This window comes from Leishmania major, chromosome 27 (assembly GCF_000002725.2).
Source record: "Leishmania major strain Friedlin complete genome, chromosome 27".
NCBI lineage: Eukaryota > Euglenozoa > Kinetoplastea > Trypanosomatida > Trypanosomatidae > Leishmania > Leishmania major.
This window is the reverse complement of record NC_007268.2, coordinates 756,456-778,305: the sequence shown is the minus strand read 5'-3', so window position 1 is coordinate 778,305 and position 21,850 is coordinate 756,456. Positions and strand designations below refer to the sequence as shown.

The window sequence follows — 21,850 nt, the reverse complement described above, 5'->3', positions numbered from 1 at the left end:
CCGATCTTTCTCAACTTTGCACCCTCCGTCGTCTCCGACCGTGTGTGCAACTTCTCTACGCCATACGCGACAGCCTCTTGCGCTTGCTCAGCCGACACTTTATACAAAGCCTACCAGCGAAGCCAGAAGATAACGAGTACCACAGCAGACGGACACACTTCACCCCCTCGCCCTACGTATCACAATACTCCCCCTCCCTCCCCACCCACTTAATCACCACCCCGCGAAGGCATCGACCATGGCCCCGATCATCCACCGCAACCTCACCGCCCCCGAGCTGGTGCAGTGGGCGCTGAAGCTCGAGAAGGATACGAAGCTGAGCGCGCGCGGCGCGCTGTGCGTGCTGTCATACGCGAAGACTGGCCGCTCGCCGAGAGACAAGCGCGTGGTGGACACGGACGACGTGCATGAGAACGTGGACTGGGGCAGTGTAAACGTGAAGCTGAGCGAGGAGTCGTTTGCAAAGGTGAAGAAGCGCGCGATGGACTTCCTGAACTCACGCGACCACCTGTTCATTGTGGACTGCTTCGCCGGGCACGACGAGCGCTATCGCCTGAAGGTGCGCGTGATCACAACGCGGCCGTATCACGCACTGTTCATGTACAACATGTTGATCCGCCCGACACGGCAGGAGCTGGAGAGCTTTGGCGAACCGGAGTACACGATCTACAACGCCGGCGAGCACTCGGCAGACCCGTCGGTACCCGGGGTCACGTCGACGACGTCTGTGTCGCTAAACTTCAAGACGGGCGAGGAGGTGATCCTGGGCACGGAGTACGCTGGCGAGATGAAGAAAGGCATACTGACGGTGATGTTCGAGCTGATGCCGCGCCAGGGCCACCTGTGCATGCACGCATCCGCGAACGTCGGCAAGAAGGGCGACGTGACTGTGTTCTTCGGGCTGAGCGGGACGGGCAAGACCACGCTGTCCGCGGACCCGAACCGGATGCTGATCGGCGACGACGAGCACGTGTGGACGGACCGCGGCGTGTTCAACATCGAGGGCGGCTGCTACGCGAAGGCGATCGGGCTGAACCCGAAGACGGAGGAGGAGATCTACAACGCTGTGCGGTTCGGCGCCGTGGCGGAGAACTGCACCCTGGACAAGGTGACGCACGAGATCGACTTTAACGACGAGTCCATCTGCAAGAACACGCGCGTTGCGTACCCGCTGGAGCACATCCCCGGCGCGCTGACGCACGCGGTTGCCGGGCACCCGAACAACGTGATCTTCCTGACGAACGACGCGTTCGGCGTGATGCCGCCGGTTGCGCGGCTGACGCCGGAGCAGGCGATGTTTTGGTTCATCATGGGGTACACCGCGAACGTGCCCGGCGTGGAGGCGGGCAGCACGCCGGTGGCGAAGCCGATCTTCTCGTCATGCTTTGGCGGCCCGTTCCTTGTGCGCCACGCGACATTCTATGGCGAGCAGCTGGCGAAGAAGATGACGGAGCACAACGCCCGCGTATGGCTGCTGAACACCGGCTACGCTGGCGGGCGCGCGGACCGCGGGGCGAAGCGGATGCCGCTGAAAGTGACGCGTGCCGTGATCGACGCGATTCACGACGGCAGCCTGGACAAGGAGCAGTACTGCGTGTACCCGGGCTGGGGCCTGCAGATCCCGAGGGGGTGCGCGCGCGTGCCGGCGCAGCTGCTGGACCCGCGCAAGGCGTGGAAAGATGTGAAGGCGTTCAACGAGACGACAAAGGAGCTGGTGGCGATGTTCCAGGCAAGCTTCCAGAAGCGCTTTGCGGCGAAGGCGAGCGAGGCGCTGAAGTCTGCTGTGCCGAAGTACGTGGAGACGGCTCATCTGTAGGGACGATGTGTGGTCTCGGATGGGCACTGCTGGTTGAACCTGTGCATGCCCGGAACGCGTGTGCGTGCCTTTATGTGTGCAGGCATTGATGGGTTTGGCGATGACAGTTGATGTAGTCGGTCAACACATTGTAGAAGTTCTTGCGTCCTGAAAAATAATATATATATATATGTATATATATGTTCAGCGGCCTGGACCTCTGTTTGAAACGTGCAAAGCCTTTAACATCGCTGATGATGCATCTAGTTGACGCTCTTTAGGGCGGGTCTTGTGTGGCTGCGGCCTTGTCGGGCTGCTGCCACACGTCCCGTTCCGTGCTTCTGGTCTTGCTTGCTGTGTTTGCGTCGCTCTCTCTCTCTCGAGCGGGCGGGCGGCGCCTGAAGTGGAGGCGTGGGTTCGCTATACGGTTGCTTCTATTGGTTGGTTGAAAAAGTGCTTACCTCATTTCTTTTTTTTCTTGTCTTTTCGGCTTCATTGGGCCGCGCCTGCCCGTCGCCACGTGCACGTTGCTGTGGAGGACGTTCACGTGGTCGCTCTCGTGCAGCAAAGTCGTGTGGTGGCAGCAGAGCGCCCCCGTCCCCAAAAGGAGAAGTGGTAGTGGTCTGATTGGTGTTGATGTGATGATGCGTGTGTGTGTGTGTGGGATCATTACTACTATTATTATTGCGAGGACTCTTCCTCCCCCTGTCTCTCTGCGTGCTGCCCTGTCCGTGTGTGTGGCCCCTCTCCCTCCCTCCCTCCCTCCCTCTCTCTCCGAATTTTGATGTTATACAATGGAGAATGAGAGAGCGGGAAGTGGACTCCGCGCCCCTTTTCTTTGTGTTGTTTCCGTTTTAATTTTTTTTTCTGTTCTTTGGGTTATGGTGTTGTGCCTCCCCCCTTCTCCTCCTTCTCCTCCTTCTCCATTTCCCTCCCCCGACCAAAAGACAACAGAAAACTCGATGCTGCTGTATGGAATGGCTCCTTCTGCGCTGTGTGAGCGTCTATGTGCTATGTCTGTACACGTGTGTGCCTCTGTGGGTGTGTTTGTGTGGGCGGGTGTGAGACCGTGCAGCGGAAGGGAGTAGGCCTGTGCTGCTCGACGGGTCTTGTGCATCCCCTTTCGGCTTTTGTTAGTGATCTTTCCGCGTGCCCCTCTGTCTCTGCCTTTGTGTACGTCCTCTTGCTGAGCAGTGTCGTGGCGTACAGCTTGCGTCACGACTGCAAGCCCCAGCCCCCTTCCCCCTCTTCCCCTCTCCCCCGACTCCACCTCCCTCCCCGCAGATGTGGAAAATGCCGCGGAGGTGCAAGGGGTAAGGGTAAGCGAGGTCAGCAGGGCGAGGTATATGCAAGCAACGCAGACTCTCCTGGAAGGACAGAGAGAAGGATGGAAAACGCGAAACCAACAGTGAAGAGAGCGCTGTGCACCTGTGCGCGCACACTCACACACAGACACACACGAGCACTGGCGCACAAGAGAGAGTGGGCGATGGCCCCCCTCCCTCCTCTTCCCCTTTTATTCTCCGTCTCTCTTGTCTCAGGGAAAGGAAGGGCGCCAGAGTGTACGGCACTGTGCAGAACATCACAGACACACACACACACACACGTACGCATGCACGCATCTACCCCATGCAAACAAAAGGCTACATGAATATAATAAGATGCTGTGTTTAACCTGGTGGGGTGCGGGGGGTGGGTGGTTGTGTTTGGCGAGCATCGCGCAGCTCAACGAGCCACCACCCGAACACACCTACGGAAGCAGCAAACCACATTCGATCATCATCAAGAGAGCTACCCTCGAAAAGAGAGAGGGTGAATTTTTAGTGTATGGAGAGTGCGTTGGGTGGCATGTGGCCCACGGAGGCTGAGCGTCCCCCGACGAGCTGCGCGCTTTGTTGGGTGCTCAGCGAGTTGGTGTACGGAAGCGCGGGGCGTTTCCTTCCAGCTCAGTCGCCACTGTGTTTGCGTGTATGAGGAAGGGGCCTTCCGTGCGGGCGACAGTGGTGCTGGGGTATCAACATCTCACGCATCCTCAGAAGTGCGCCTCTCCGCGTCCTCTGCATGGCGACTCTGCTTATCACGGACCCTCTTGTCCCCTAACCCGCCGCCCACTCGCCCCTCACTATCATCTATCTCCGACTACGGCCCCACGCCTCACTCCACAACTTGCCAACACTTTTGCCTGACATGCTTGCATTTCTCCATAATGTCCCTCCCTTTCTTCATTGTTTTTCCTTCTACCGCTCCACCCCACTCACCTTACACGTGTCTCTGTCCACGTTCACCATTGGCGCTACGGACGCCGAAAGCCAACGCTGTATCGGACACTCCCTGTACACCGTGCCACTCACAGCTGACATCTCCCCAAACCTTTCATATTTTTTTGTGCTTGTATCTTCTTTTCTCTCTCACCCCCTACCTGGTTGACGTCGCCACAACCCACCTCAACGCGCCTTGGCGAAAACGCACACACACACACATGCTACTCTATCAGGCCTACACTTCCTGTTTCACGTTCTTTTCTTTTCACTCGCTCCCTGTCCTTGCTTTTACCCCCTCCCTATTGCTCGCCTCTATTTTCTTGTGATTGCTACGCACGTGAGCCATCCCTTTAGCAGACGGACACACTTCACCCCCTCGCCCTACGTATCACAATACTCCCCCTCCCTCCCCACCCACTTAATCACCACCCCGCGAAGGCATCGACCATGGCCCCGATCATCCACCGCAACCTCACCGCCCCCGAGCTGGTGCAGTGGGCGCTGAAGCTCGAGAAGGATACGAAGCTGAGCGCGCGCGGCGCGCTGTGCGTGCTGTCATACGCGAAGACTGGCCGCTCGCCGAGAGACAAGCGCGTGGTGGACACGGACGACGTGCATGAGAACGTGGACTGGGGCAGTGTAAACGTGAAGCTGAGCGAGGAGTCGTTTGCAAAGGTGAAGAAGCGCGCGATGGACTTCCTGAACTCACGCGACCACCTGTTCATTGTGGACTGCTTCGCCGGGCACGACGAGCGCTATCGCCTGAAGGTGCGCGTGATCACAGCGCGGCCGTATCACGCACTGTTCATGTACAACATGTTGATCCGCCCGACACGGCAGGAGCTGGAGAGCTTTGGCGAACCGGAGTACACGATCTACAACGCCGGCGAGCACTCGGCAGACCCGTCGGTACCCGGGGTCACGTCGACGACGTCTGTGTCGCTAAACTTCAAGACGGGCGAGGAGGTGATCCTGGGCACGGAGTACGCTGGCGAGATGAAGAAAGGCATACTGACGGTGATGTTCGAGCTGATGCCGCGCCAGGGCCACCTGTGCATGCACGCATCCGCGAACGTCGGCAAGAAGGGCGACGTGACTGTGTTCTTCGGGCTGAGCGGGACGGGCAAGACCACGCTGTCCGCGGACCCGAACCGGATGCTGATCGGCGACGACGAGCACGTGTGGACGGACCGCGGCGTGTTCAACATCGAGGGCGGCTGCTACGCGAAGGCGATCGGGCTGAACCCGAAGACGGAGGAGGAGATCTACAACGCTGTGCGGTTCGGCGCCGTGGCGGAGAACTGCACCCTGGACAAGGTGACGCACGAGATCGACTTTAACGACGAGTCCATCTGCAAGAACACGCGCGTTGCGTACCCGCTGGAGCACATCCCCGGCGCGCTGACGCACGCGGTTGCCGGGCACCCGAACAACGTGATCTTCCTGACGAACGACGCGTTCGGCGTGATGCCGCCGGTTGCGCGGCTGACGCCGGAGCAGGCGATGTTTTGGTTCATCATGGGGTACACCGCGAACGTGCCCGGCGTGGAGGCGGGCAGCACGCCGGTGGCGAAGCCGATCTTCTCGTCATGCTTTGGCGGCCCGTTCCTTGTGCGCCACGCGACATTCTATGGCGAGCAGCTGGCGAAGAAGATGACGGAGCACAACGCCCGCGTATGGCTGCTGAACACCGGCTACGCTGGCGGGCGCGCGGACCGCGGGGCGAAGCGGATGCCGCTGAAAGTGACGCGTGCCGTGATCGACGCGATTCACGACGGCAGCCTGGACAAGGAGCAGTACTGCGTGTACCCGGGCTGGGGCCTGCAGATCCCGAGGGGGTGCGCGCGCGTGCCGGCGCAGCTGCTGGACCCGCGCAAGGCGTGGAAAGATGTGAAGGCGTTCAACGAGACGACAAAGGAGCTGGTGGCGATGTTCCAGGCAAGCTTCCAGAAGCGCTTTGCGGCGAAGGCGAGCGAGGCGCTGAAGTCTGCTGTGCCGAAGTACGTGGAGACGGCTCATCTGTAGGGACGATGTGTGGTCTCGGATGGGCACTGCTGGTTGTGTGTGTGATGTGGCAATTTGTTTGTCGCGATGTTTAGTGCACAACTGATTGCTGCAAGGATCTCTGGACAGCGACCGCTTGTGTGTCCGGCGACTGTGATTGTGAGAGGGACAGACAGCGGCGTGCTGGACGATTTGTCGGCAGCGAGGGGGATGCCCTGCAGTGGTGCGGGAGGGGTAAAGTGAGGTTGCTCGAAAGAATAGCGGTACGAGGTTGGTACAAGTCTGCGGTGATGGGTGAGTTGGTAGTGTGTCCTCCCCGAGAGCTCACGGGCGTGTCCGAGTTTGGCTCACTGCTTGTTTGATGCATGAGGGGCACGCTGTGCGTATTGGCCGGTTTCGGGAAAAGGAAGACGACTTTGTGCATCTTTTATGTTAATCCGCGTATGGCTTCTTTTGGATGGCGTGTGAGTGCTATTCACAACCCGCAGGGAGCACTGTCACTAGCGCCTCGCTCTCTCTCTCTCTGTGCTTTTTGTTTACTTTTCTGGCGTCCATGTCGACGTTGTTTGTGCTTGCATATCACGGAAGGTGCGATGCCACGGCTTCTGTACGCTCTTCATGCGTGGCTGCGGACTTTTTTTTCTTTTTTTTATTGCTGCTGTCCTGAGTTTTCCTGCCCGCCCACCCCTCAACCCCCACTCACCCCGTCATCCCCAGATCGCCAACCAAGCCATTCACGACACATACACACACATACATACACAAACACAGAGAGACAGCAGACACGCATGTCCACAGGTGGACTCACGGCTAAACAAACCCCCCGAACGACATGCGTACGTTCATTGCTTCTCTTCGTGCAGTTCTCATGTCTTTTTCTTTTTTTTGGCTCGCTTAGCCGCTTGCTCGTCTGTGTGTGTGTGTGTGTGCGTCACTATTATCATCCAGTAGTATCTATCGTTTTCTTGCTTGTTTTTTTTTTGTTGTTTTCGCGTATGTGTTGTGTGTGTGCGTGTGTCTATTTTTCTGTTTCCGTCACTGCCTTCTGCACTTGGAAAAAGAAAGAAGAAATGCTGCTCTCCCTCTCGCCCTCCCTCTCGCCCTCCCTCTCGCCCTCCCTCTCGCCCCCCCTCTCGCCCTCCCTCTCGCCCTCCCTCTCGCCCTCCCTCTCGCCCTCCCTCTCGCCCTCCCTCTCGCCCTCCCTCTCGCCCTCCCTCTCGCCCTCCCTCTCGCCCTCTCCCTCTCTCTCTCAAGTTGACAATTGAATGCCTCCTCCCGCCTTCTTCTTCGTCTTCGCCCTTCTCGCTTTGCTTCGATACCTCTTCCCTTCTACCTGTCTTCTCCTTCTCCGTATCTGTCGCTTGAACGTTCTTGTTGCTTCAGCACACCCCCTTCCGTTTCCTCTGCCCGTTTGCTGGCGTGCGGCTATGTGTGTATGTGCGTGTGTGTTTGTGTGTGCGGGCACCTTCATGAAAAAACACACGAAAAGTAAGGAGTCCATAATTCGCCGCGACTCTCCCCCCTCTACACACACACACACACACACCCTTACCCCCCAATATATATATATATATATGATCGGTTGTTTGTTTCAATTCCCCCCTCTCCCTCATCGATCTTTATTTTCCCTTCATTGCGGCCGTTTTATAGTATTTGTATTGTCGCTAGCCGCTCTTCTCAAGCTAGCGGGATATCTATTTCGTGGTTCGTACGGACTCCACCCTTGTGTCCTTCGCCCCAGCCTCCATCCTTCATCTTCTCTCTCTCTTTCTGCGCGTGTATATGTGTCTGTCTGTGTGTGTGTGTGTGTGTGTGTGTGTGTGTGTGTCTGTGTCTGTGCGTCCGTGTCAACCCAAGATGCAGCAACGAAAAAAAAGCATCAAAGTAGTGCATCTCTACCTCCTCTCCCCCCTTCTCCCAACTAAGCACACACACACACACACACACACACACACACACACACACACACACGACGCAAGCGGATGGTGGGAGCAGGCGAATTGAAATGATATTCAACAGCGGAAAAGAAAGCGGTCGTCAAGCAAAGTACGATGACGGCATACAGAAAAAACGAAACAAATAAGAACATAGCCTATAAACACGTGAGCACACAACAGTCCAGCTCCGCGGAAGGTAGAACAGCAAGGGCACGGGAACATATGATGGATGCTCGACCAATTATTTCGAATAACTCAAGGTGCGTCATCCATACCGCAACACACACACACACACAAACAACAACAACAGCAACAACAGAGGAAATACCAGCACCGCGAACTACTGGTTGTCTCTAACTCGATGGGCGTGACACACGAGAAGAAGAAGAGGTCGCTCTTGGCTCTTCTTCTCTCTGACTGTGTCTCTCACACCACAGCACCTGCCACACGGTACACAGAGGGATGTAAAGGATTCGACAGCCGGGCGCACACACGCACACCGAAGGAGCGGGAGCGCTAGAGAGGCGGCTACAGCGACACTCGCGTCCCTTCCGCCGCCTCTCTAGCGCTCACGCTTTGATCGGCCGTGTCCTTTCCATTGTGCTCCCTCACTGCTGGTGCAAATGGGCGTATCCCTCTTTTTCTCTCGGTGGTTTGGTTTGGTGCGTTTCGCGCGTGCCTATGTGAATGTGTGAATGTGTGTGTGTGTGTGTGTGTGTGTGAACCGTCACGTGAAAGAGCGCAGGCACCTTACACGCAAAAGACACACATACACATACGCACATACTTGGGCACTCTCCGTGCTGCTCTTCAAAATGTGGAAGGGCGTCTTTCCCGCTTCATGCACGCACGCATTCACTTCTGCACTTCCTTGTTCGTTTCTTTCCCTCGCTTGTCTGCCGACGTGGGCTGACGCACACTCTTCAACTACTTCTTGCGTCCCCCCGTGTCTCTCTCTCTCTCTTGCCGACACTGGCGAAGGGAGAGAAGTGTTGAGGAACGCACAGCCACAATAGCGGTGTATAAGATTTCTTTTTTTCTTGTTTTGTTTCGTTGAGCTGGAGGGGTGAGGGCGACGTCTCTGACAGCGGTGCCCGCTCCTTTGCATTGAGTTGCAGCGTCGCCACTGGCTAGCTCCTTTCGCTCTGTGAGCGTGCCCCCTTCTTCAGCTCAAGCGTAGCCGCCACTCCCTCCTCCCTTCCCCCGAGACGAAGGAGGATGGCGTCACGAGGGGAGCATATTCGACTCGATAAGGGGGCACTGGTGAAGAACCACTACGAGGTTGTCACTTCCATCGGCTCCGGCAACTTTTCGAAGGTGTACCGCGTCATTGACCTAGATTTGTCAATAAAAGATCAGCGACGCAATCCGCTGGCGATGAAGGTGATCAAGAAGGAGTACAGCAGCGACGCTAAATACGAGAAGCAGATGCTGATTGTGCTGCACGAGCACGACAAGAGCCGCAGCGCGCGTGTGTCAAAGATGTACGAGTGCTTCGTTTGGCAGGAGTGCCCCGTGTTTATTATGCCGTTGCACGGACCATGTCTACGAAGTCGCCGCCTCGGCGTCAACCGCGGCGTCGTGACGTACGAGAAGCTGCTCGAGTTCAGCTACGACTTGCTGGAGACGATGGCATTTGTGCACTTCGAGTGCCATATGGTGCACACCGACCTCAAGCCGGAGAACATCCTCATCGCCGACAGAAACGTCGCCGACAACTCGATGGGCGACGAGTGGGTTGTCTGCGACTTTGGGAGTGCGTCACTCTGGCGTAAGGACAAGCTAGACTCAGACCTCATCGCCACGCGTCCGTACCGCGCACCGGAGGTGTTGCTCGGCAACAAGTGGCACTACGCTGCCGACATGTGGAGTATTGGCTGCATCCTCTACGAGGTTGCCGTCGGTCACCGCCTGTTCGAAAGCCGCGATGACTTGACTCACCTGCACATGATGGACCGCCGCATCGGCCGCTTGCCGGAGGCCTTTGCGAAACATTCTAAGTACTCGAGCAAGTACTTCAACTCGCGCGGCGACTTCCTGTCCACCCCAGACGTTATTCGTTTTTCCAAGTGTCGATTGACGCCAATACGCGAAATGTTCAAGGACGACCGTGAGTTTCTTCACTTGCTCAAGGGGCTCCTCACATACAACCCAGATGAGCGCATTACAGCACCCGAGGCACTGGCTTTGCCCATCTTTGATAGGGTCCGCGTCGCTCGCAAGGAGCGACCGCGACAGGCGGACGCGGCTGCCGAGGAACGTCGACAGTGCTGCCACTCACCCGGAGCTGCGGTTCCCAGAGACGGCACGAGCCTGCGGCTCACGGGCCGCAGCGACCACAACACGCTCGAACACATCATAGCCGACGCGAAGAACGGCTGCTCCTCGCACGGACGCCACCACCACCAAAATCACACGAGGGATGAAACGAGTGGCAACAACATGGCGGGTAGCCGCTTAGAGGCCGCCCCCGCTCCATGGCCCGCAGCAGCGTCGCCAGCCGTCGGCTTCTCGCCGCAGCTTGGCAGTCAGGCGTCTGCTGGCACTCCCAGGGATGCCGCCGCCATGACGACTACCGCCACGACGTCAGCTGCCTCGCCAACAGCCGAGGATATGAACAGCTTCGCTGCGCCTAGTGTCTCCGCACCGTCCGCGACGTCGCTGGGCGAAAAGCGGGTTGCCGAGGCTGCCAGAGTTCGCGGGCGGGCGGCCAGCATGCCCGTCGTGCAAAGTTGCAGCAGCCATCAATGCGGGAGTCTGTTGTCGAGAACGGCGGTGGTGACCAAGGGGGTGCCGCACCAACGCTCCTGCGTCAACGGCTACCACTCCACCTCCACACGGAGCGCGGCGCTCGTGCCGCAGCTTGCTCTCCACCGCTGCAAGGCGTCGACCCTAGCTCCCCACCATGACACAGCACGGCTGCCGTCGAAGAGCGGGCAGCGCGGCAGCGGGCGATCAGGTGGGAAGCTCTCGAATCGCTCCGTGTCTCCGGGGAGCAAAAACCGCAGGATGACACCACACAAGGGTACTAGCTCCGGTTCACCGCACGGCTGTGGCAGCAGTGCAGCGGGGGATGGCGGTACCCAACTGAATGCGTTGAGCTCGCTGAAGAGCCCTCATCAGAGTCTTCAGCTCGGCCCCGGTGCTGCCAAGAAACCAAATCGCACGCCGCCACGCTCGTCAGCCACGCCGTGCCGCCTGCTGGAAACTCGCTCTCCGGTCATCACGCGATCATCGAGGATGCCGGTGAAGGCGTCATCGGCGGCTGGGCCGTCTCTGGGTTACAGCATCTGCATCTCAGACATCATCTCCACGCCACCGAAGCAGGCGTTTCGTGCCGAAGCACTGCGGTGCAGTACCGCGGCTGGCCGTTCTCCTCGCAACCGTGTCACGGCGCTTGGCTCCAGGTCGCACAACAGTGTCACCAAGGTGGGCGAGGCAGGCATGGCGACCACCTCGCGGCTCGGGCCGTCTGTGGCGGCGCCGAAAGCACTTCCTCTGCCGGAGGTGGTGACAGGGATGAAGACTCCGCGCCAGCAGTCGCTGTCTCCCGACGCGCCTCTAGGTTATCAGTCCCCCCTCCAGCGCGGCGCCACGGCGGTGGGCAGGAACATGGAAACAGAGTCGCTTGTTGTGCGAGGCAGCCCGGATGTGGATGACAAGCTCCTCGATGCTGGCAACGCAACCAAAAGCCGCAGCAGAAAGACTACTGGCGACGAGGGCGACCGCGGCCGCAAGCAGGTGGGATCGCCGGTGGCGACTTCGCTGGCCGTTACGGGGGATAACAATCCCGACAAGGTCGGCGGCGGCAACGACGACGACGACTCTTCTCTTGCATCGCCGAACGCGCAGCTCAGGGGCTCCGTTGCGTCGCCGACAAGTGAGAACTGCCTCAGTAGCTTGTACAACTCAGATGGCAGTCCCCGTGCCACCGACTACCGCAGCCCCGCGCGCTGCCGCCCGCCTGTGGAGACATCGACGGGTGACCCATCTATGGTATCGTCGCCTGTCATGATGAGCAGGTCAAACGCGCGGTTGAGCATTTCAGGCAGCGAATGGCGAGGCTTGGAGGCGGCACCGGGGGGGACCCTCGCTATGGCGACGGTGAAGAGAGAGCAGCGCATCATCGCCGCTGCTCTCGCGACACCGCTGCCGCCGTCCCAGCACAAACCCTGGTCATCGCAGCTGAGCGAAGTGTTCTACAGTCCGCGCGAGCTTTCGCCCGCTGCGCGATCGCCGTCCTCTCTCACGGGCCCAAGATCCACCACGGCGGGCTCTGTCGCGTCCCCGCCTGCCGTGCACACTGTCGAATCAGGCGAGAATCCCCATGAGTTGTTCAGCGCCGTCCCCTTCTCGCGCGCGCATCGGAGCAGAGCGAACAGCTGCAGCGGCTCCTTCGGTTGCACGCGCGACGCTGCGCCGGCATCCACAGCGGATTCACGGTCTCACATGGTGCCTCCATCAACATGCACCAAGTCTGCTGTCGGCAGGTCAGCGCGTGGGTTACCGACGGCACGAACCTCAGTGTCAGCGACAACAGTGTCCACGCCGACCACGCCAACGCACGTGTGTCAGGCGTTCTCTTCAGCAAGCCAGCTCGCCGTGACGACGTCGGTGGACCGGCTCAAGTCGGTGCCGCAGCCCGACGTTGCTGACGTGCGGGGCACCGCACCACCACCGCCACCCGTGGCAGCATCGCGGCGCGCCGCGACCAAGCCGGGGCCGACACCTGTCGCGGCGACGTCCGTGCCGGCACCTGCGTGCCCATCACTTGAAGAATCGACCCCTGTGGCCCCCAGGAACTCCATGGCAATGCCACGCCTGCCTGCCGCTCTCACCCGTTCTCGCGAGGTGTCACTTTCGCAGGAGAAAGGGCGCCTTGCAAACCCCGATACTATCGCGAGTCCGCCACTGTCGGGGGCGGCGGCAACCCCATCGACGGGGGCCGCCGGCGCCGCAGCGGTGCTCCATTCGTCGCAGCATCTCCCCTACCAGCCGACCCACGGCCTTGTGCACCCCTCCGGCAGCAACAGCCACGTTCTGTCGGAGTCAAAGACAGAGGAGGCGGGCTGCACAACTGCATCGCAGCCACCGGGCTTGCACATGCCACGGAGGTCGCTGCTGCTGCCGGGCCACTCACCTACTTGTAGTGTGTCATCTCCGCTTCCGGCCATTGCCGCCGCTGCACTAGCAACCGTGACGCCTGCTTTCCCGCTGCCTGATAAAGCTTATAGGGCAGGCGAACGGCACGAGACTTTGACCCACAACAGCGGCAGCGTCAGGGTGAAGTCGCTGAACGTGCAGCACCCCTGCGCATCACCTGGTCTGTCGCTGCGACCCCCGCCCTCGTTGTCGAGCACCAACGTCTCTTTCGATGTGGCTGCGGGAGCGAAGCCTTTTGGTTCAACCACCGCTAAACTCACCAATGCCGGCACCAGCAGCCGTCCGAACAGCAACTTCAACAATGGCGGGTCCAACAAGCCCGGCACCGTTACGTCGCCTTACCCGGCTGCCACCTCGGGCTCGTCTGAGAGCACCTCTTTTCAGGCTGTGTTGCGGTCGCCGCGCAACGCGGCTGTAACAGGGGCAGCGAACGCCAACTCGCTGCGCTCATCGACGGATGGTGTGAGCGCAGGGCCTGTGCGCAGCCCGCATAGCAGCGCCTCTGCGACTACGTCGCCAAAGACATCAGCGAAATACCAGCGCACCGGCTCTCCCCGCGGCATCCCGCCAGCTCTGACGACCACCGGCTCACCCATCAGCGCGATCGGTGGGGAAGTAATGTCGATTGCGACGGTGTCGCTGCCGGTGCAACCGCACTACCAGCCACCGTCGCAGGTGCAGCAGCAGCCATCGACAGCGATGGCGAGTACTGGTGCGGGCCCGAGCAAGCTGTCCATCTCTATAGCACCGCGCCACATGCGGTCGGGAGTAGTGCCAACGCGCAGCTCAATACATCGGCAGCCATTAGGCACGTCTGTAGCGTCCACTCCCCATCCGAAGGCTTCAGGCTCAAGTGCGGCACCAGGGAGCCTCAAGGCGAACGCGGCTGGCATCTCATTGCCGAAGCAGTCCTATAAGACGAGCTCTGGTACCTTGAACGCAGTTAGCTCGCGCGGCAGCACGGCCAACGCGCCTGTAAATACGATTGGTGCGGATGCCTTGACTCGGCCTACAGCTTCGCAGCCCAAGCACCGCCGCGACGCCCGCACTCTGAGGCGCATTATTGTTCCTCGACCCTCGACGTCCTCCCTCTCCCAAGCCAGCCGTGCGGCGTCGTCGTCGCCGGGTGCCGAGGACAGCGGCGAGCAGACTCGCGACATCTCCGATAACTCCCATATTTCAAAGCAGCACGACAGGGACGTGTCGTTGTGCTCTTCTACGACCCCGATACCGCTGCCCTAGACGCGTTTACGGGGACGCCCTCCGCCCCCGTCTTTTTTTTTCCCGCCATGACGACATAACGCGTTCCACCGTGTGGCGAACACGGCGGATCAGTCGACTGGCTAAGCGCTTCCCATCTTTTCGGTTTCAGCTCTCTCTCTCTCTCTCTCTGGTCCTCCTCCCATTTCCTCCTTGACTTTTCTGCAGTGCTCAGGATGCAATAGACAAGACATGCGCGCAGCGGAAGAGGGCCGTATGCAAGGTTGCTGCTACGCTGTGTGTGTGTGTGTGTGTGTGTGTGTGTTTACGCCTGCGTGTTTCGCCATGCATGTGCGTTGCACTTGTGGGTGTGTTTTCTTTTTTTTTGTTGCTTTCTTGTTCTCGCTTTGCTTCTCTGCTTGCCCATCACAGTACGGGTTTTGTCTTTTGCTGGGTTCTACCCTTCCCTTCCCCCTGCCTGGGGGGGGGGCGTGTGTGTGTGTGCGTGTGGGGTCGACTTTGTTGCTGTTGTGATCGTTGCCGTGACTGATGGGCGCGTGTGTGCCTCCCCCTTGTTTACATACCCACACGATTGGGGCAGGTCTGGATGTTGTTGTCCATCACACGCATCGTCGTCGCCGGCACGTTTTTTTCGTTTTGTTTTTCTAAAGCCGAGCTCTCTCTCTCTCGATCTCGATTCTAGCTCCCTACGCTTCTCTCCGCGCTGCCTCTTCACTAGGTGCCACGATCCTCTGCTGCGTCCGAGCCTCTCCCCTCTCCTACTTTTCTTGTCGGTCTTGGTTAGATGTTTGTGTCTTCATGTGTGTGTCGGTGTGTGTTCGTCAATCCTTCGCCTATCTGAACTCCCGTTTCCCGCGTTTCGCTCCCATTGCATTGCGAAAATATATCATTATTATTTCGTATACTGCACAGCGTTATCACGGCCCCTCCTCCTCCTTTGTGTGTCGTTGTCTGGGTTTCTTTTCTTCGTGCTGCCTTGTGTGCTTTACTTTTGCTTTTCAGTTTCCATGCTCGTTTCCCTCACTGACTCGCACGCTTGCACGCTCTCTGCATCTCGCTCTTGCTTGTTAATCTCGGATCGACAAGCGTGTTTCTCTGTTCCTCCTGTTCTCTATCTCTTTGTGTGTACGTGTGTGTATGGTGGTTGGCCCGCTCGATGACGATGACACTGCTGATGTTGCGTGAAGGCGACGGGCTCCTTTCTTTCTCCGTTGCCTTTCGTTTTTGCCGTTCATCGCACTGTCGGTGAGCGTTTAATGATGGCGAAATGATCCGCCATGCGATGACGGTGATGGTAAGGTGTCCATGCCTTCGCACGGGTGCACGGGCATGCGTGCATGCAAGCGAAGGTAGCGAAGGATTGACCAAGAGGGAGGAGAGGGGTTTCAGCACCACCGCGAAGGAGAGAGGAGGGAGACTCGAAAATTCGCTAAGCGACCGGGCGTGCTGCTCGTTGTTCTTCTCCCACTTTTCGCGTCTGTGTCTCCTTTTCCAGTTGAGTAGGGCCTTCGGCCGATGCGGTTGTCCGCGTGTGTCCACGCTTGCCCGCTGTGTATAGATGACTACCACCACCACCACCACCGGGGCAACAGAAATTTTTTTTCAGAAGTCGAAACAAGCACGCATCCGTAGCCGCTGCATCTCATCCCCTCATCCCTCTTCTGTGTGCATTCCCGTCTCTGTGCTCCTTGCTGCCCCGCTCTGCGGGAAAAACCAAAAGCCTTGTGTGTGTCTGTCTCACGCAGCACCACCATGTATCTCTCCCCGTTTTTTTTTTAATTACATCTTTTCCTCTGCGCGTCTGCCTGTCTCTTTTTCTCTCTCTCTCTCTCTGCAGTCCTGGAGGACGGGACGACACCTCAGTGTGTGGTATCTTCAGGGCCCAGTACACCCCGACTCTGTGGGGAAGCTAAGCAGAACTTCCCCCTCTTACCCCTGCCAGTGCCGCCCCACTTCTGGTGATGACAAGGTCAAGCACCCGCGATGTGGGGAGGTCAGAGTGATACATTGCTACGGATGTCGGCGGGGAGGCCCTGGATGATGGTGCGTCGGAGCGACCTGCCACAGTGAACACGCTTGTGCCATCCACATGATGGGCAACGTGTCCGTGTGACTCGAGCGTGTATCTCACCCTGGCCCTCACACTGACAACTGGTGGGGGAGCCTGCGCCACCCCAAGGGGGCGGCACCACGCGATGGGGGCGTTGTGACAGGGGGCCGGCTGCGTGTGTGTGTGTAGAGTAGAGTGTGACTGATCTTGCATGGCAGGAGAAGGGGAGGGGAGGGGGCACACGTTAGACACAAGCGACGACACCAGCAGCAGCAGCAGAGGAGCTGCACGTGTGCGCGCCGTTTTCCAGCCCCTGAATGAGGGCGGGGCGTGGTAGGGGCGGAGGGGGGGGATGGAAGATAACAAAAAATATTTTTGTTTTACACATCATCTTCGTTTTTTCTTTTCCACGCTCATTTTGGCGCCTGCACACGCCGCGGCGCGTGTGCTTGTCCGTTGAAGACGGCGGTGTTCACGCACACGTTTGTGTGACCGCCGCAGCGCTCGCTTTTGTATTTATATCATGGTAAATACTCGTTTTTGTTTTGCCTTGCTTGGGTTCCCGCCTTTTTCGCTCCCATGGATGCCTTGGTTCTCGTGCGTATCTTGTGGTTTCACAGGGCAGCTGCTGAGCCCGCTCCTCGTTCGCCTGCTTGTGTCCGTCTACCGCTCGCCTCTCGTCGCTTCTTTGCTTGGTGTGATGCGCTTGTCGGGAAGTGAGGTGCTGATGTCGTTTAGGGAGAGGGATGCACGGGGATGGGCATGTGCGCCGGGCGAGGAAAACAAAGGGCCCCATGGTGGTGCTTGTGGTGGGAAGGACACGGAAAGCAGGTAAGTCTCACTGGACGCTTTCACGGTCACTTCCTTCCTTCTTTTTTTTTTGTTTCTGTATTTCCGAAAGTTGTCTTTCGCGGTGCTCGTGCTGTGGGTACTCATGCGTGTACTTGTGTGCTGCACTCTTTCGCTTTGGTCTCTTCTTAGATGTCACGGTTTCCGAGCAAAACAGATGCGCGTCCGCGCCCACCCCTCCCGCACCTCCTCCTCCTCCGGCCGCTCACACACACACACACACACACACACACACACACACATACACATACACAGACATACACACTCAAAAGGAAATAGACACACACCGACAAATCGAGAGAGAGAGAGAGCACAACGCGGGAGCGAGTGGATGGGGCACCGCCACCCTTATCCCGCCCACTGCGCACCACTACTCACTCGAGAAGAAAACGAGCGAGAACACTGCCTCTTGCCTTACCGGTACGCGCAGTAGCCGGAGGGAATGTGGTTGCAGCGAGACGAGGCGATTGAAACAGCTTGAGGGCTCGCGTGATCATGGTGAAGCAGCGACTGCGGTGTCTGCTTCATGTCGCTTGACAGAACGACGAACGTAGAAAAAGGGGCAAGAGAGAAGGCGGCCCGAGGGGAGAAGCACCGCGGCCCGCTTCTTTGCCATCTCAGAGCCCTCCACTGTGTGTTTCTCTATGTGCCCGCTTATGTCTCTGTGCCTCATCCTCACGCTGAAAAACAATAATGTTTCACTGTTGAACCCTGTGCACACCCACTGCCTCTCTCCCTCTCTCTCTCTCCGCTCTCCCCCTCTCCGCTCTTGGCCGTCTATATCGCAACCACGCCGTTGATCCCGCCCTCTCACACTTGATGTTGCCTCGAAGTAGATACCCTTGGCAAAGAAAGTTACTTGCATACCTCTTTTCTCCGTCTTTCTATGACCTCGCATCACTAACGCGTGCGCACGCTTCCATCATCGACACACGGTTAGCTGTCGGTCGAGGTGGGGGCGTCAAGTTGACTAGCCGTCTCGGCCTGTCTGCTAGGTGTGCTGGGGTGTATCTGAGCGTATGCGAAAGGGAATTCTTTTTCTTGTTGCTTGGTGACCGAGTCACCAAAACCCTGCATCACCCGCTGCGGAGAAAAGAAGATGGGTACATCAGAGCCTAGCGTCATCCATGTCATCTGTTCACTACGCCGCATCGGCTACGGTAGACCTCGCGGCATTCGCGTACCAAGGGCGATCGCCGCCACCGCGCAGGTACGCGGCAGCGTTGATTTCAGAGATCTCCGGTGATATGCCGTCGCCACCACTGGCGCAGCGCGAACGTCGGGTAAAACCCTCCAGCCCCGCTATAGCATCACCGGCAAACTCCCCTACCCTTCTTACGCACTCGACCGCTGCATTGCACGGTCGCGGTCACGCACCGCCTTACAGCTCCCTGATCCGCATATCCCCCAAAATCCTCGGCGATGGACGCCATGTAGCACCTCAGTCGAACCGACATACCGCATGGCTGCACTCACCCCATATTGCTTCAGAGAGTGCGCTCGACGCAAGCCCGCAACCGCGGACACCCCCGCACTACGGCGGCCACAACGCCTGTACGGCTGCTGTCGCTGGTCCAGGTGGCGGTCGGCACGTTGTCAGCTACGCTGCTTTGCGCCGCCCCTCCGCAGCCCGTTTCATGCCGTCTTCGACACCACACAGGACTGCTGTCGCTGCTACTGCTTTTGCGCCCCGGGCAACTGCTGCCTTCTCTGTGCCCTCCTCGGCTGCCTTGTGTTGGATGTGCGAGGCGTGGTGCAAGGATGGACCCGGCTCTACCTGGCCTGAGGCGCCTGCGCTATTCTTTGCACGAGTCGCAGATAAGCCGCCGGCGAGCCTGCTCACGCTATGCAGCACCTGCGTCATCGCCGTTGGTGGGGACATACACGCCACGTCGCAGAGGGTCCTTGAGCGCTGCCACCACACGCCGGTGATCCGCTACCGCACTGCTGCCTACGTCAACGCAGTCCGCGAGTACAAGCAGCTACTGGAGCTGATGGCACGCAAGGTGGTCCGCTCCTGTGAGCGTATGCAGTCGATCCAGTCGTCTGTGGAGCGACAGAGGCAGGGGCAGCAGCGGTTGCACGCCTACGGTGCAGCAGAGGAGCCGTGGAGGCACCTGAACCCCTCCGTGGACGCTGCTCGCGTGCCTCTCACATTCCTCACGCCATCGCTACAGGAGAAGGTGCTGAGTCAACTGCTAGAGGCACTGGAGGGCTTACTGCAGCGCGACGCGCGCGCCGTGCGGCTCGCGGCGGCTGAGACGTCTCTGTCACAGGAGAGCTCACCGCTGCCGTTTTCCCAAGTGATGGCGCCGCGAGAGCGTCACGTGCTGCTCGAAGAGCTGGCGCACGTGGAACGGCAGCTGATGAGCGCAAGGTCTTCAGCGACGTCAGCGGCGACCATGCCAGCGAAGCCCGGAGTCTCGCCACGGTCACTGCGGGAGAGACACCTGTATGATGTCCCGTCTACGAGCCCGGCAAACACGCGTGGGAGGGCAGATGCTGACGACGGGCGTGTGGTGTACTCGCCTCGTTCTCCCGCGCAGCCACATCGGTCGCCTCCGAGGTCGTCGGTGTCTCCATCTGGCAGTGCTGCAGAGGAGGCCGCGGGTCGCTTGGCTGCTGTGGCTGACCCCCGCCGGTGCTTGTACCACCATCATGATCGGATACCCGGCAGCTCGCACGCTGCATCAGTGAGGGGTCATCATGATGCATCCAGCCAAGCGCCGCACCCGTCACGGAGCAGGGAGTGCTCGCCACCGGAACTGACGTCGCCGCAGCGCAGCACACGTGGCAAGTACAATGGCAGAGTCTCCAATGCTGCTGGCCGTAAAGATGGTGAAAACACCGTCTCTGGAAGCCGCACCAGAGCAAGTGGCGGCATCGCCGTGCTCGGCATTCGACCGCCTGCAGAAACGACGGCAACAGTGTCACTTCCCTTCTCTTCTCCACCGCGACGAGCGCGAAGCACCAGCGGCAATCACTACTGTGAAGTTGACAGCGCTTCTCGAGCAGACGACGAAGGCGGTGCGCAAGACATAAGGCTGTCCAGCCCGGATGGTACAAACCGCTGCGCTGCCGCTCCTGTGGTGCAGTCTCGACCTCCACTAGATCAAGACGGCCGCCGCTCGATGTGGGCTGTGATCGACACAGCCATATGGGAGGCATACCGTCGGCCCCCACCCATGGAGGGCGAGTCTCAGGAGTCCACGACTCACAGCAGCGGGGAGGCCCGAGCAGAGGATGACAATGGCAGGCATCGCCGCCATGGTGCCGCTGCCGCCGGCACAAGGAACCCCCACAGAGACTCCGATCTACAGCTTTGGGACTACTTCGCCGGCCAACTCTCCACGACGCCGCAGCTGCACGCCGGTGGCGGTGGTGATAGTGGTCGCAGAACCCCGCCCTCGACGTCTCCGTCACCAGACTCACACCCGCTGGCGTGCGAAGCTCGCGGGTCAGTGCCGCCACGTCGGCAGACCGACGCGACATCACAAACGCGAGTCGAAGCGGTGGCGGCGGGTGGTTTTGACGGTCAACTGAGCGACCTCAGCAGCGACGACACTGCTGCGCTTCAGCGTCGCGTCCTCCACGAGCAGCAGCTTCGACGGGAGGCCAAGGAGGCCATGCTCGCCTCACAGGCCCAGATCGCTGCACTGGAGATGACCACAAACGACATGGCAGAGAAGCTCCTGACTCACCGCCTCGCTGTGACGTTCCGCGCGCACCTGGAAGGGATGGAGATGCTGGTGGGGCGCTGGACGCGGCTCGCGCAGAATTTCTGCCTGCAGAAGAGTCTCCTGTTTGCCGAGGAGGCGTCAGCGGTAGTGCGACATTTGCTCCGCGTGAGGTTCGGTGTGGCACCGCTGTGGTCGCCGCGAACACAGCCGCAGCAGCCGCAGTCAGGCCGGCACCAGACTTCAGCGTACATCGAAGCCCCCACATCGCATGACGAGCGAGGGGAGGAGCTGTGGGTTAATCGAGAAGAGGAAGAAGCCAGCGACAGCAGGCGGGACAGCAGTTTCTCTAGCAAGTCTGACGAGGGCCACCGCAATGGTGCTGCTGTGGTGGCCCACCACCCGCTGAGGTCGACTGGGGAAGAGAAGGAGGCGCACCATCGTCATGGCCGCCATACCGATCATCCTTTAACGCGCTCTTCGCCAGAGCGGCAACCCTTGCAGAAGTTGCCGCCAAGCATCACACCGGCTTCCCCGTCGTTTTCCTTCCCCACAAATCTCCAGCTGCGGCCGCTGTCGTTGTGCTTGTGAGTGGGACAGGCGATCTCACCGCTGCCGCCGCTGGGCACCAAACCACCGCCTCTCTCAATCTGCAACACTCGTCTCCATTCTCCCCGCCTCCCATGCCCTCCCTCCCTTGCCCCACCGCAGAAGCCGGCAGCAGGAGCAGGATCAGCGGCGGCATCAGTGATGGGGGCAAAGAATAGAAATACAGAAACCAAGAGAGAAAGGACAGAGGATAGACAATGCAGAGATGGACACACGAGCCCCGCCCTCCCCCTTCACACACACACACACACACACACACATACACGCGCACTGCCCTCCCCCTT

The 21,850-nt window shown here is 59.3% G+C and overlaps 4 protein-coding genes across 4 annotated transcripts; all 4 read left to right on the top strand.

Annotated features, from left to right (window-relative positions):
• Nucleotides 1–238: 238 nt before the first annotated feature.
• Nucleotides 239–1,816, top strand: LMJF_27_1810 (putative glycosomal phosphoenolpyruvate carboxykinase; the record flags this gene model as incomplete). Its single annotated transcript, XM_003721940.1, has 1 exon — nucleotides 239–1,816. One exon carries the CDS (start codon nucleotides 239–241, stop codon nucleotides 1,814–1,816), a length of 1,578 nt encoding a protein of 525 aa, XP_003721988.1.
• A 2,687-nt stretch (nucleotides 1,817–4,503) lies between these two features.
• On the top strand, nucleotides 4,504–6,081 carry LMJF_27_1805 (putative glycosomal phosphoenolpyruvate carboxykinase; the record flags this gene model as incomplete). Its single annotated transcript, XM_003721939.1, has 1 exon — nucleotides 4,504–6,081. The coding sequence occupies one exon, from the start codon at nucleotides 4,504–4,506 to the stop codon at nucleotides 6,079–6,081; it is 1,578 nt and encodes a 525-aa protein (XP_003721987.1).
• Nucleotides 6,082–9,215: 3,134 nt separating this feature from the next.
• Nucleotides 9,216–14,402, top strand: LMJF_27_1800 (protein kinase-like protein; the record flags this gene model as incomplete). The annotated part of the gene is made up of 1 exon (XM_003721938.1): nucleotides 9,216–14,402. The coding sequence occupies one exon, from the start codon at nucleotides 9,216–9,218 to the stop codon at nucleotides 14,400–14,402; it is 5,187 nt and encodes a 1,728-aa protein (XP_003721986.1).
• Nucleotides 14,403–19,019: 4,617 nt separating this feature from the next.
• Nucleotides 19,020–21,548, top strand: LMJF_27_1790 (conserved hypothetical protein; the record flags this gene model as incomplete). Its single annotated transcript, XM_003721937.1, has 1 exon — nucleotides 19,020–21,548. One exon carries the CDS (start codon nucleotides 19,020–19,022, stop codon nucleotides 21,546–21,548), a length of 2,529 nt encoding a protein of 842 aa, XP_003721985.1.
• Between the last annotated feature and the right edge of the window lie 302 nt (nucleotides 21,549–21,850).